At 32.4% G+C, this 15,347-nt stretch overlaps 3 protein-coding genes across 4 annotated transcripts; 2 read left to right on the top strand and 1 right to left on the bottom strand.

The window, feature by feature from the left end:
- Positions 1 to 4,652: 4,652 nt before the first annotated feature.
- Ubc7 (ubiquitin conjugating enzyme 7) lies at positions 4,653 to 5,396 on the top strand. Its single transcript, XM_040711952.2, has one exon. It carries the CDS (start codon positions 4,653 to 4,655, stop codon positions 5,157 to 5,159), a length of 507 nt encoding a protein of 168 aa, XP_040567886.1. The 3' UTR covers positions 5,160 to 5,396.
- Positions 5,324 to 7,939, bottom strand: sotv (exostosin glycosyltransferase sotv). Of its 2 annotated transcripts, none has more exons than XM_040711950.2 (4): positions 7,674 to 7,939; positions 7,412 to 7,623; positions 6,945 to 7,342; positions 5,324 to 6,871 (listed from the first exon to the last, which is right to left on the bottom strand). In XM_040711950.2, exons 2-4 carry the CDS (start codon positions 7,532 to 7,534, stop codon positions 5,407 to 5,409), a joined length of 1,986 nt encoding a protein of 661 aa, XP_040567884.1. In that variant the 5' UTR covers positions 7,535 to 7,623; positions 7,674 to 7,939; the 3' UTR covers positions 5,324 to 5,406. The 2 variants fall into 2 exon arrangements, with proteins under 2 accessions (XP_040567884.1, XP_040567885.1); XM_040711951.2 differs by having other exon boundaries at positions 7,412 to 7,611; positions 7,674 to 7,919.
- A 1,097-nt stretch (positions 7,940 to 9,036) lies between these two features.
- On the top strand, positions 9,037 to 10,612 carry LOC121117681 (decapping and exoribonuclease protein). The gene is made up of 2 exons (XM_040712139.2): positions 9,037 to 9,559; positions 9,648 to 10,612. Exons 1-2 carry the CDS (start codon positions 9,304 to 9,306, stop codon positions 10,442 to 10,444), a joined length of 1,053 nt encoding a protein of 350 aa, XP_040568073.1. The 5' UTR covers positions 9,037 to 9,303; the 3' UTR covers positions 10,445 to 10,612.
- Positions 10,613 to 15,347: the final 4,735 nt, after the last annotated feature.

The following is a 15,347-nucleotide window of genomic DNA, read 5'->3' as shown; positions in this document are numbered from 1 at the left end:
TCCATTTCTATTAGATTCCCATCTGGACCTCTTGCTGGTCCCACCTTTTCCATTGTTTTTACTTTCAGTGTCATTATATATGCTCTCGGAAACAGCGTAACATTAGATCCTATATCCACCATTACTTTGACAGGTATCCCATTGTCCAACATGGTAGTGTACCATGCTGTACCACACTCTTCCTCCTCAATGGTATCTAGAAAAAACTGCGGAGAAATGTCTATCTCTTGAATATCTGGTGCTTCATCCACCACCTCCTCTACGCTTCTGTTTTTATCCTGGTTTCTCCAGCACCTCCTTGCCTAGTGTCCCACCTTTTCACACCTTCGACACTTTGCCTTGTATTTTTGAGCTGGGTATTCTGTTTTTTTGTGATGTTCCTTAGCTCCACACCATCTACAAAGCTATTTTTTCTCTCCGTAACTTTTTGTCTTATTTATTTTTAGACAGTCCATCTCTTGTGATACGCACCTCATTGGCATTCATTGTTTTTTTTTGTTTTCTCATAAAGTGTTATTTCCTTTAGGCCTTGATCTAAGGTCAGTTCTGCTCTAGACAGCAGTGTCTTTTTTAAATTTTCTTTCGAGTCAGGTATAGAGAACACAAATTTGTCTCTCAAGTTTATCTGCCGCTGAGACGCAAATTCACAATTGGCAGACATTCGCCTAATCCGCAAATAGAAATCATATCAACTTTCTGCTTCTCCTTTTCCTACGGACCAGAACATATAGGACTCAAATATCACATTCTTTTTTGGACTAAAATATTCCTTGAACTTTCCCCTGACCACCTCGTAATTAAATCTCTCGGCGTCTGATAGTTCAAAATCTCGGTATATTTCCAACGACTCCTGTCCTACTGTTGAAAGGAATTTCGATGCCTTAACAGAATCTCTAATATCTTGAAAACAGGTCATATAGATATCAAACTTCATTTATAACTGTTCCCAATAATAGGCCGTATCAACTCTCACCACCAGAGGAACTGGAGGCGGTATCATTGGGTGCATAGCCCCATTTGGAGTCAAAGTATACGTCACTGCTTCCTCCTCCATTATCCAGGATATTTTATCCCACTTCTGACACCATGTAATATATTATTATAGTTCTTTATTTTGTGACTTCTTCCCTTCTCCCAGTTCTATACTTCATCTACATCTATTCATATATATTTTCGGTACTCTAATACTTAAGTACTCCGCTAGGGTAACATAGATATATATACCGCATGAATCTTGCCATCATATTTTTATATCAAAGTTTCTTAAATTTTGATATATATCCCTAAAACAATCCCTTTAATAGCAAGGTAAAACAAAAAATCTTTTGATATTCCATATCTTGATTTGCATATTTCTTCAGCTTCTGTGAAGATTCCATTTTATTATGGTTTCCAGATGTTACATAGACATAAAGAATGTTTCCATTTCCAAGATCCTCACTTGACTCTGGAAATGATTTAAAATGCTGACAAATAAACGTTTTACCGATTCCAGTCTTTCGAAAAGCACTTTCAAGTATTTGTCTCTTCTTAGAAGGAGATCAAATTAATTCAATAAATAATTATGATCCTAGTTTGCGGACGACCTGAGGGTCAATAACCAGTATAAAGTATGCTGAAATTTAGACAGATAATAGATTAACCCCTATTACTTACGTAGGATGTATTAAAAGAACCTTCAAGTTAACTGGAGAGACTCGGGAGTCTAATCATAAAAGCTATCTCTGACAAGAATTTGAAGGCACTACTTCTAACATTATATACGTATTTTTAGAATTAGACCATAAAAATTTCATGCTTAATTAATATTAGAAAAGTTTATGTGAAATTCAGACGTCCATCCGGTTTTTTCTTTTTTCCCCTAATGATTTTGCAACACTGGTTGATTGCGAAAGAATTAAAGCTGGGACATATAAAAGCGGGAACTTACTACAGAATTTGACTTCACTCGATATATCTACGATAATGTGTTTCAGCTGTCGATATCTACTTCTATTCAGTCATTCATTTTATCTATCCTTCTCATCTACTCCGTGTTTTTGGAGATTAGGAATCTATATTTCAGGTATTAAAGTGAAGGACATTTGTCTTCTGGAGTAGACTCTCATCTAACAATTCTATCAATGGTCCTTAATTTCAAAGAATTGGAGTCCCGAGTCCCTCTCCTTTAGGTCTGTCTCAACAATCTATATTCTTGATTCTACAATTTGACAAGGTATTCATTCTAATAAAGAGATTCAAACCCATTGAGGATCCTCCACATCGTGGTGAAACATTTGAAGCTAAGTCTCAGTTTCTCATGAGGATCACTTTTCCATAGTGGACTGCAGTGAGGAACAAAAAAGACTGTCTAATTTCACTCAAATCTATTATGGAAATGAAATGGAAGGCTTATTCTGTGTTAACTCTTTACTTTCGTCATCATCAATTATATCATACAATTCAAGACCAAATATAGACAATCCATACATATTGTAAATACTCATTGTATTGACTGTCATTTGTTAGAATGGTTATCAATTATCATAAACATTCTTCATCAAATAGAAGATACAAGGTAACTCCTTAGCGAATGTGTGGAATTGAACCTAAGATAATATCGTGTTACTTCGTCACTTCCGGTAATAAAAAACAAGTCATTGTGATAAAGTGGAACATAATTACATATAGTGATCATGAATAACTAATAGTAAATATTCCTTCAGTTTCATTCCACTTCACATATAGTGTGCGTTTTATGTGATAAAGAGACATAAATAGATTCAAAAACAACTATGTACAAGGATTGCTTGAAGCAAAAAACTTTTGAGAATTATATGTAGTTCAAAACTTTCATAATATGCATTGTTATGTAATGATTTAATTAAACTAAATTATCTTAAAACTATTACTTAATTGAAATAGAACAAATTTAAGATACTGAATTTAATTTAGCAATTACACTATGCGATGATGATCTTTCATTGCGATATGTATAATGTTGTTAGCTTAATTGATTAAATTTTTTCCAAAGTATTTAGAATGGTTACAAACTCTTAAAGTAAACTTCCTAGATGCAAAGATTTTCAATTTTCTCAGATTGACATATATGTTCAAATTTGTCTTCAGTTATAGTTGTGCCATGATCACTTGAAACGTAAATTTTAATTCATCCATTATATGAAGAGGTTGATAAATTTAAGGATTTGTTCCATTTATAAAGCAAAAATAGGATACCTGTAGCTCATGGGCAATGCGTTCAGGCGTAATTGTTCTTTTGAACTCAATGTACGTAGGTTTGCGCCCATGTGATTACTAGAGCTATACTTTATTTATATGGACTTCACACAAGATTCCTAGGTTAATTTGAGTAATTGTAATACTATAATGTTGGCCTATATTTAATAACTTCACCTAACTAATTAAAGGAACATTTAAAAAAATAGCAGACTATCTCCGTTTGTTATAAGTTGATTGATGAGTATCAGACGGTAAACAACTACAATCGATTTTATTTTAAAATATCTAATAGGGATGCTATTTTATTTATTTCAAAATAAGTTACTTCTGCTGTCAGTACAAGATTCTTTTCATTTTCAAATCTGTGAAGACTATAGGAAAAAAAATTAGCAGCCCAATAGTTGCATATGTTTCAAATTACTTATTATTTTTAAATAGTATTGCTTGAACACCCTCAAATATAGATGAAACTGCATCTTTCCTTAAGATACAGCGAGAGAGAATCTGTTCGTTAAAATTTATAGTATTAGGATCTAAAATGTTTGCTATATAATCGTACATTTTTACTCCGTTCATAATCTTTCCTATAAGTATAATAATATAAACTTTTTGTATGGATACATTTTTCAAAGTTAATATGAATATAATTGAAAGAGAAATAAGTTAATAGTAATTGCTAAGAAATAATATAATTTAAGGATATCTTGGCATAGCTTTGATTCAACTATGAAGAAGAGTTTTATTTTTCATAGATTGACTTTGACAAAAAATATTGCCTTCCTTTGGATTGCCGGAGTAATCTAGTCTACACTTTGAAGAAGAACACGTCATTGTTGTCAATTAATTACGAATATTGATTTCTGAATAATTAAATAAACAATTTTAATTACTTTCAAAGTCAATTCTTCTTCTGTATTAGGTAAGTCAGGGATTTTCAAACTTTTTTAGTCATATTTATTTAACCCAAGTACGCCCTTTCCAGCAAAAAAACATTTTTAGCTTCAGTGATGTACAACTTGTAAAATATTCTTTCACAATCTCAAGCACCCCCTGGAGTGCCTCCCTATATCCCAAGGGGTACGTGTACCTCCATTAAAGAACCATTGAGCTGGGGGATAGTTATATTTTTCTTCCCACAAAAGTAAGCAGCAATTATCAGTAGTAAGTATTTCCCACCGACCTATATAGGTCGGTGATATCTCCCTCTTTTTATATGTCGCAGATTGTCGAGGTTGTGTTGTCAATATTTGTTTTTACTTTTCAGTGATGACGTATACTGTTAATTGTTATAGTCTATAGATCGAGTGATATTTACTTTGAAGGGACACAGAGATTTTCGAAGTTGAAATTAGAATACTAGTCTTGTCTGAGTACCATTATTTAATTGTCTATAGAAAGCTTAATACCTCCTACTAGTATTTGGATTAGTCAAAATGTCTGGAACAGCTCTCCGTCGTTTGATAGCAGAGTTCAAACAACTGTGGGATAATCCTCCAGAAGGGATCCTGGCGGGTCCCATGAGTGAAGATAATTACTTAGAATGGGAGGCCTGTATTACAGGGCCAGAGGATACGCCTTTTGCTGATGGAGTTTTTGTGGCTCGACTTTCATTTCCCAAGGATTATCCCTTAAACCCCCCTAAAATGAAGTTTATCACTCCAATTTTTCATCCCAACATATACTCTGATGGACGTGTCTGCATTTCTATTCTTCACTCCCCGGGAGACGATCCCCTTGGCTATGAAACTTCGGCTGAGAGATGGAGTCCTGTACAAAGTGTAGAGAAAGTGCTTTTATCTGTTATGTCATTGCTTGCTGAGCCCAACGATGAAAGTGCTGCTGATGTCAATGCTGCTATGATGTGGAGAGGAGATCGAGAATCTTTTAGAGAAATTGCAAGGAAGCATGTGCGCTCTTCACTCAATTTACCTATCACTTAAACAATGAGCAGCAAACTCATTTCCATACCCATTATTAGGCTGTCAGAAATTACAAAAATTGAAAATTGTTTTTCTTAATGGTTAATATATAAATCGCAGCAAATGAAAATGTTACAAGTCAATTGTGATATATATATATATATAATAATAATAATAACAACATGTTAAATGTCTTAAAGCTTCGTTGTAATAAATATTAAATGTTTTATAAAAATAAAAATAACAATCAATATATTATGAGCTATGACTAGAGAGTTCCTAAATTAGGATATTTCTTCAATCTTGCTGGAATGGGATCCTTAAATAGTATGGGATCTGCTCTAAACTCTACAGATGTAAGTGGCATATATCCATAGAGATGAGCAAAGTGATTAACACATTCTGACCTCTCTACCATATGAGTTAACCCACCAGAAATCATATTTACGTTCAAGCATTCTGGTGTGGAACAGCGAAATTTCTTTCTGGGTGTAACTTTAATGGGGGCCTGGCCTGTCATATTGGCAATGAGAAAGTTCATAGCAATATCCTCGCAATTCATGCGACCATCAACCCATGATTTCATTTTTGACACAACAGGGTCCATTCCCGAAGAAAATACATGATTCCAATATTTGTGATAAAAGGCGGCACCAGTTAGTACCATACTTATTTCACTGGTCCATTCAGATTCATATTTCCAGGAACCATTACGGGTGGTAATATGAGATCGAGAAGGAAATCCTACGAGTCTATCTGGAAACTCACGCCACACGTGATAACCAAATTCCAATTCATCCGTTGTAAGCATAGGTATATCATCGTCCATTGACAAAATACACTCAGTTTCAATTTCTTCATATGGAATAAAACGATTGCTTAATATATTTTCAGATGATTGAATTATTTTTAAGGGTTTATCGATGTTAGGCCATATAGAACTGGAAGGTAAAGGTGGCTTGGACTTGCTATTCCAGACAACAACAATAGCAACAAGACTAGGCGTTTCGGATATTTGATAAACAACGTTGATCAGAGAATCAAGTCTATCATAAGTTAGTATAACTGCAGTGAATCCATCATTATCTGGAGGTGTTGATTGGAATGATAATGGATTGGAGACTAGTTCTGGATAATTCCATTCTCGATAAGTTTTGGAAAAATGAGGGAAAATTCGATCGTTCAGTATCTGTAGTGTCGTTTTTGTCATTGCCTCTACAGAAGAAAAGTAATTATCATATACGAATACCATCTTTTGCTTCATTTGATTGATTTTTTCCTTTGAAATTCCTTTCAAAATTGATATGACGTCTTTCAGTTCTCTTTCATAAATTTGAACTGAAAATAATTTCCAATCTAAAACTTCACTAAAAGGAAGAACTAATGAATCAATAGCAATGACTGGAAGACATCCAGATCCCATTGCTTCTAAAAGTCCTGATTGACCAAGTCTGAGACCTGGTAATATTAAACAGAAAATAGCCTCATTTTCAAGTAATTCCGTATAAGGAGATGACTCGGTTTTCCGACATCTAGTATTTAAATTGAGGTTTGAACATTCTTTCCAATGTATAAACTCTACAGAGTAATTTTGCTCTATTATATTAATTATTTGATGAAATTTTGGTCTAATATCTATTTGTGCGAGGAGTAATAAACGGTTTTTTTCTTGAAGAAGAGACATGTTGACTTTAATCGTAGGAGGAGTAGGAAATGAAACATCAAATCCACGCCTTTAAACCGAAGTAAATTACATAAAATCATCAGATAGATAAATGACATCAGTGTAATTACTAATTAAATTACCTATAGTGTAAAGTAGAGAGTCCAGATCCTGCTAAAAGGGCAGATCCAATAGGTGTCTCTAGAGTAGGACGAAAATCTGGATAGATACCAGGAAGTATATTAAAAATAAGAACATTGGTGCCATGGTCCCATTCAGGATATTTAGAAAGAACAGATCCGAGCTGGGGATCATCAATTAGGGTATCAACAGGCAAAAGAACAAAGCAGGCCTTTCTAGGAAAAGGCGTATAATATACAGAATTTTTAACGGTTTTTAAAATCTGAAGGAATTCATTGGAAAGAAGGTGAGTTTGATATGAATCCATATCGGGAATATGTATAAGCATATTCCGTTCCCTTGTCCCACAACGGTAGACATCAAGGCAGTCATAATATCCACAATTTCGTTTAGTTGGACTCTATAATCAGATAAATAATCTATAATGTAATGACAAGATCATAAGTAATAATGAATTAAAGATGCATACAAGTTGAGATTGTTTAATGGAGGAAGAATGGAATTGTAGAGGATGCCCTAGGCTCCAAAGAGTGAGTAGAATGGAGAGGAGTATGAGAGCACCTAGTGAAGCCGTCCTTCTTTTAAAATCCATCTCTAATGGAACGGATCGCTTCCTCCACAGACCTTTGCGAGTTCCCGGCTTTGATTAAGATGGTTTCACTTCAATCTCTTTTCATCATCCTTAATTAATAATTATGCTCATTTCAGAATTGGGTCTAGCCGTCACTTACTTGGATCACGCAACCTGTCCTGGGAAAAGAAACAGAAAAAAGCTCCAAAATTAGTTGGTAGTTTGACAATTATCAGCCAACTCTTCCCAACTGTGAAACTATTATTCAATCATTGTTGAGAACTATTCACACCGCTAAAAAACGATGATCGAATGTTCAGAAGACTCATTGGCAGAAAAGAAGCAGAAACATCGACAACTGATAACAAAATACTTGTATATTGAAGAAATGCCAAAACAATGACTTCTATCTCATACTATCTGGAGGAGACAAGCTCCAATCACGCAACCTGTTGTAGTGAAATAGATAGTTAATTTTTGATGATAAATATTAAATTCACTTAGTGAACTCATTTGAAATTAAAGATACTTAGACATTGATGAAATTATACAATTATAAGGCTATAATATTTGTCATAGTTGTAATTTTATTTCATCATGACTTGGTATTTTAAGCAAATCTTTCTTTTTGGGATAATATTTGAAATCCCCCAAAAAAATCTCTAGCAAAAAATGAGAGCTTGATTAAATGTATTAAGTTCAAAATCAAAGTGGATTTATATTAAAGGGTTCTCTAACGTAAATGTTCAAAATACTAACAAACGAATTATTTAAACTGCTGAATTTGTCCTTCAAAAATAAATCATCACCTTCAGTTCTTATTTGTACAAGATCATATTGTAGTAAGTTTCATTAAAATAATCAATTAATATGAAACATTATTATTTGATTGATATTTGAATACTAATGTGATTCATTCATAAAATCGGTAGAGTAGAGTGCATTTGCACAATTAATCAAATGGATTTGGAGTCGTATAATTCAAATGGTTGGACTCAGAGCCAAGATCCCAAAATATTATGTCAAACTAATCTATAAATTAAGAATAATTAATTCTTAGATGTGTGTAGTTTTAATGAAATTGTTTATGTTTATTCAGTATTTTATTCTAGTGTATGATTTGTAAAAGTTTTTGGAGGTTATATTTATATTATTTAGAAATCCTGGCTCCGAACCGACAGCTATTTTATAATTTTTGACTCCAAATTCTTTGATAAATATTCTCTAGCTGTGTTCCAAACCGACTCCATGAGAAAATACACGTGACCCTTCTGACTCCAGGGTCACTCATCCGCCATAATTATTACTTCATGGGAATTAGATGTACCTAGTTCCTAAAAACTACATTATTTTCATTCTCTTAAGCTAAACTTCTAAACTTAAATTAAACTTCGTATGTAAATACATGCGACTTTACTAACTTTACAAGGCCTTACCTTAAGGCACTGAGACAAACATTTAAACTGTATTTGGTTGTGAGCTGCCAATCTTTCTGCTTCTTTTCCCCCTAGCAATGTTATGAATGTTGATAGAATTAGCTCTGTGAGCAGTGCTAAACAATTATTGGATAATAATTCCCAAGTTGGGAAGAATCAAGGTGACTATATATACCTTGGGAAGAATAGACACAGAATTCGCCAACTACAAACTGATTTTGAGCCTTTTTTATGTTTATTTTCGGATGAGAGGCTGCGAGAGAGATTGAATGCTACGACGTGGCACATTGTTCCATAAATCGGCTCTTTGATTGCGGCACCGCTGCTTTTTCTCTCCACTAATACATTTTAACAATGAAGTCCACTTATATCCCCGTCCCTCCCTCCTCTTCTTCCTTCCCATCATTTAAACGACCCTCAATCCTAGGATCTTACGGACAAAATGAACAACGAGAGTGGATCGAGGATCCAAGCTCCTACCTGAAGACGTTTGACGCAAGACATTGGTTTAGGCAATCACTAAATAAAAAGCCACTTGATCTGAATAGAGGGAAGGTTATATTAAAAGATGAGAATCATTCCGCAAGGGAAGGAATCACATCCTTACTTGGTAACAATATTAAATATATATAATATTATCATAGGCATATATGATATGATGTTTATTAAGATTGAATGATCTCATTGTCTTTCATTAGAATGGCTTCGTCGAAATCCCCAAACTAACTGCCCTGACTTCGTATTATTTCGTGGAGTTCTAACGATGCTTATGAAAACACCATATGAAAGAAGAGAGCCGTGGTGCTATTCAGTGGTAAAATATAGAGATACAATTTACTTAAAAGCAGAAGAAACAGAGTATGCTAGAAACCAGAAAGACAGAGTCTCTCCGTTTATACAAAAAACTATGGAATGGGGTTATAAATTTGAGCATATTCTATCACAGACATCCGACTCAAACGTGGACAATGTGATCAATACAAACGAAGAGTATGATTCTGTTTATCGCACAGAATTAGAGGGTATGGCAATTATTTATGGGGCAGAAATGGATGCCATCTTTAAGTCTCAAAAACCAGAAGTCAATGTTGAAGATTTTGTTGAATTCAAAACGTCAAAAGAGTTCCAAAATGATCGTAACTATCAAAATTTTGTGAAATATAAGGTTTTAAAATGGTGGTGCCAGTCATTTTTAGTCGGAATAACTACAATTGTATGTGGCTTTCGAGATGATGATGGTTTTGTTAGAAGAATTGAAGACTTTTCTGTTAGAGATATTCCAAAATTGGAAGGAGTGACATGGAAGCCTAATGTTTGTATGGGTTTTTTGAAAAATTTGCTTAAAACTCTTAAAAATGATATTATCCTTACTCCAAATATCGTTTATAATGTCTCATTTGATCCTCCTGGGTCTAATATTAATACGTATGAAACAGATTTGGATATATCTCATGTTCTTCCCTCATGGTATACTGAAAATACAACAAAGTCTTAATATTAATTATGGAATCCATTTATTTACAATTTTATAGCATTTATAACAACAATTAAACTTTCTTGTATAGATGCTTGCAAATAACTTATCCTAAGAGGTATGGGTAAAGCATATCTAACAATGTTGCATTGCTTATTTAAATAAAATTAACACAATATGTCAAATTGATCAATCTTCGTTCTTTCTTTTTGCCATAAGTATATTTAATTGCTTCAAAAATTTGGCGAAAATCAATGTAACTCAAAAAATACCGATTGTTATATTTAGACGACATGCTTGATATCGTGGAAAAAGACAATTCTTTTACAAAGAAATGATTATATTTAAAATCTTTTGTAATGTGTGTGAGTTTATTAATTTCCTTCTGTAAAATAAATAGTGTTATTTTTTGTAATTCTTAAAAAAGTTGAAGAATTAACTTACTTTGGTCACTAAATTATCATGTGGAAATAGAATACGTGTGATTATATCTTTTCTATCTCTATAGCTAGGATCTTGAACTGTAGTACGTAAATCAAATGTCTTCATGATAACTCCACTCAAATTTTTTGAATTATAACAAGTTGCAATCACATATACATGATGCATTTGTAAAAGAGTTAATAGAGCATCTTCTTCCATATTAAACGACTCAATGGAGTCAATATATACTCCAAAATATTGATTTTTTTTTATGGAACAATTTTATGAAAGTTTCAATACTATTTGGATTTAAGTAGGAAAGTGAGTAAAAATTGCCAAAGATTTCCGTTAATTTGGCTCTGGCCAAGAAATGTAAACCATTTTCCTTCACCCCATAGAGTAAAACGGTTCTACAAAATATTAATTATATAATATGTATTTATATCAAAATATCTTAGCATTTGAGTACCTAGTGGATCTTTGTTTAGCAAAGTTCCAAAGTTTTTCTTTGGTGGAATTAAATCCGGGTAAGGCTGCTGATTTAAGTGGATATTCCAGTGCTATTTTTATTATATCTTTTGAATTTATAAGGCTAACATGTACAATCGGAATTCTAGATTTGATTTCGTTGATTCGATTTAAACATACTGTAGCTATTTTTTCGAGCTCGATTCTTCCAAGAAATTCGGGATTAGATGTTAACTTTTCAATTATTTTTCTGCAATTATAAATTAATAAATGTTTTTTTATAAGTTATTTATTATCTGGATTTTTACTTCAATGCATTGGAATAGTCGTTGTAGGCGTCCATAAGTTTGTCTATTTTCATCTCATTTTCACCTAAATGATAATAAAGCACGATTGACTTGATGAATCTGTTGGATTTTTTTATTTGATTACTACTATATACCATTATGTTAAAATGAAATGCAAAATTATGATAAATTCAATTTTTACTCCCTTTGCAGTCTCTTCTCTTTGTGAAACTAATTTTTATCAGATATTAAGATACACTTGTCATTTACAGACAGTTTCAGTTTTTTAAACTATTCGTAATCCGATTATATCGGACATTTGTGGATGAAGCAACTAGGTATACATATTAAATTACGTATTGTAGAAGCATATTTAGCTTCAGAAGGGACATATGACATACATATTATGAATATAGGTATAAAGCAAGGTTAATATAAATACATTAATCTTGGTATAAAGTATTTACATCAGTCGTCGGCGAATATTTATAATTTTTATTTCTACGGATTTTATCATAATAATTAAATTATGAACTAGTACACCAAACACAACAGCTACATTAAACATCTTAATATCTAGGGTGACTATATACAAGGACTACTAGTAGACCTTACTAACTAATATTACTATTAGGTGTGTCGATTAGAAACTTGCAACCCAGTCTGGTTTACGTTAGCAGACAACTTTTTGATGACATCACAACGGAGCCAAATTCAGTGTCACTCTTGGTTAACTCCTGGGACTATATAAAGAGGGACTTACATCTTATTTTTGACTTACAAAACCTATAGAACCTAGTAGGCACGACTTTGAATTCCATTAGACAGCTGAAGGAGAGAAGTGAGGAGTTGGAACTACGTGGAAAGACATTTTATTCGTGGTCATTTGGACGGATCTCTCCCACGTAGCAGTCGGATACATGGATCCACATCCTTCCTATTGATAGGAATCCGAATATCCAATTCAAACACCTTCTGATCTCGACTCTTAGGGGAAATTGCTTGACTGAATAAGTGGTTCATTCGTTGGATCTCATCTCCTTTTATGGAGGGATTGTTAATTGTGCAAGGATTTCTTAATGTCAAGATCACTGATAGGGACTTCTGATTTCCTTAATCATTGCCTCTATACATAAATTCCTCAAGATCTTCTACGGAATGATCGTATACTTCTACATATAAGAACTAAGGAGTTCCATAAAACGACAGAAAGACACAATTAGGAACAGAGAGAGTTCTCATCATCCATGCAAAGCTCATTTTTTGAAACTCAACTCTGCTTCGTCTCCTACTCTAAGAAAACTATTTCATTATTAAGAGTCTTTCAGATCCCTTGATTTATTGTATATAATGCAGAAATCCCTCATCGCAATCAGATTTATATCAATTCCATTTATTCTTAGTGATATATGGTCTTTACGGATAATAATATAACCTGGACACTTCAATCTCAGCCTTGATTTCTTTATTACTACTGAGTCTCTTTTGTCATTGGAAAACAAGTGCAAGAGGATTTTAGACTTGAAAAGATAATGTGCTTCTCTTTTTTTCGATATTTAGGTCTAAAAAGCATATTCCATTCTCATATTACATATAAATAGTTCTTATGAACTGGAGAGTTCTACAAAAAGAAAGAATTCCCGAATGAATTAATCAGTGATGAACAAAAAGTTATCATTTCTCATCAACATCATCTCCTTTGTTGAAACTCTTGAAGCCTGTTCCTTCCAAAGTCGACATTTCTTCGTCTCTTATTCTGAGAAAAAAATTTCATTGTTAAGAAACCTTCCGTTTCCTTGATGTATATATGACAGAAATCCCTTGGAAAAAAGTAAAAGTGAATCTTAGACTCTTATGAATATGCAGCCTTTTTTCTTTATACTTTCTCATGCAATGCTTATTATATTTTGCAGTTATCTGCATAAATAGATTTTCTAAATTGTTGAGTGCTAAGTGATTATTTGATATCAAATTATAAGTGACCTCTTAACTTCTGTAGACTTGCAATTTCGAAACTTAGTTAGTCTTAATCATCCTCTAAAAAAACACAATTGCTTATCACCATATTGGAAAATTACCCCCATGAAGATTTAGGATTTCCACACTAATAAAGATTATTAATAAATGTTTCCCATAACAGTTCTTATATTTAATTATTTGTTATTTTAAAAATACTCATTAATGACATAGATACCAACATTCAAAATTAAAAGCTAACCATTTATATTTTATCCTGATTTTCTTTGATTTATACCTATATGTATATATTATAAAAATGTATTATTATTTTAAGATATGAATAAAACAGATTTTTTTTAGAGTAAATCCTTTATTAAACGAAACAAAATGAAAATTCAAGATATAGAAGATTACTTGATAATTTTTCTGGAATTTACACCAAGAGAATTCGACCTTTTTTTACCCGAGTGTAAGTTATTTTTAGCTTCATTTACGAGATTTTTTTGAAAGATATGTCTAAATCCAACTTGAGTAATATATTTATCAAAATGATGTGGCTTTTTACACTTCAATACAACAGGAATCTCCCGTTTCTAATAAATTGACAAATAGCTTTGTTATTCATTTCTTCATTTATTAAAAATTTATAGGTATGTAAGATTAATATAATGATATATGTTCTCTTAATTAAAATAAATGTATTGAAAAAGGTTTATAAATGACTTAATATATCCCTTCAATGCTATGTGATATAACTGCATAATACTATTCATACTTTTTTCATCTTCTTCTTCTATACCTATAGTATGAAAATAAGATCTAAGTTCCCCTTTATATAGTCCCAGGTTAACTCATATTATTCCAAGAATTATGTATATTTATTCCAAAATTTTCTTCTTCTAGAGGTACTTGGCGTATTTGAACTGTAGAAATACATCAGATGTCCACTATTTTTATATATTTATTTGAAAATTGATGATCTGACCCATTTTTCATTAAAAACAACCCTTAATTAAATTTTTTTAGATAATTTTATTATCGTAATCGTCGGAGGGTAAAAATTTAAACTATTAGTATTGTCTGATGAGAAAATAAAATACCATTTTAAAGTTTTATCGAATTTCCCCCTAGATTAGGTCCTCTGTGACGTCACCAGTACAAATGTAAACAAAAGCAAAGAAATTTCTTATCGACACACTTTATATATAGGCCTTTTATTTCTCAGATATTGAATAAGAAAAAGTTTTGTTTACTTGTTTTTAATCGGCAATAGCAGAGCTGTAGTTGTTGTAAGTACAAAATATCCTAATAATAAATTCAAAACCCTTCAAAAATCTAAAATGCGTAAAGACGGGTAAGTCTCCTAAATCCACTAGTAATATTTAATATATTTATTACTTACGTTTCAGGATCCTCCAAGATGGTTAGGTTTGAAGAAATTAGCACCAAAAATAAATCAGATTTTAAAAAGCTATGCTTGATGTTATTCCCCGTTAGCTATGCACCTAGTTTTTTTAAGAGTTTAGTGTCTGGTGAAATGATATCAGGTAACTTTGATATATAAATATTTAAATCTAATTTGAAACTCAACTATTAACATTTATAGGTGACAAATGTGGTTGTACCTTAGCTTATGTTGAAAATAAACCAATTGGATTGATTTCCTGGAGTCAATCACAAGACAGAGTACATCTACTAAATTTAGGTATATTAGTGCATTATCGTAGAAAAGGTATTGGATCTGAGTTATTGAATCTGATCCCGAAGAAGAAGGTTATGTCTTTGTA

Source organism: Lepeophtheirus salmonis, chromosome 5 (assembly GCF_016086655.4).
Source record: "Lepeophtheirus salmonis chromosome 5, UVic_Lsal_1.4, whole genome shotgun sequence".
NCBI lineage: Eukaryota > Metazoa > Arthropoda > Copepoda > Siphonostomatoida > Caligidae > Lepeophtheirus > Lepeophtheirus salmonis.
The sequence above is the reverse complement of the archived record's forward strand: the minus strand, read 5'-3'. Positions and strand labels throughout refer to the sequence as shown.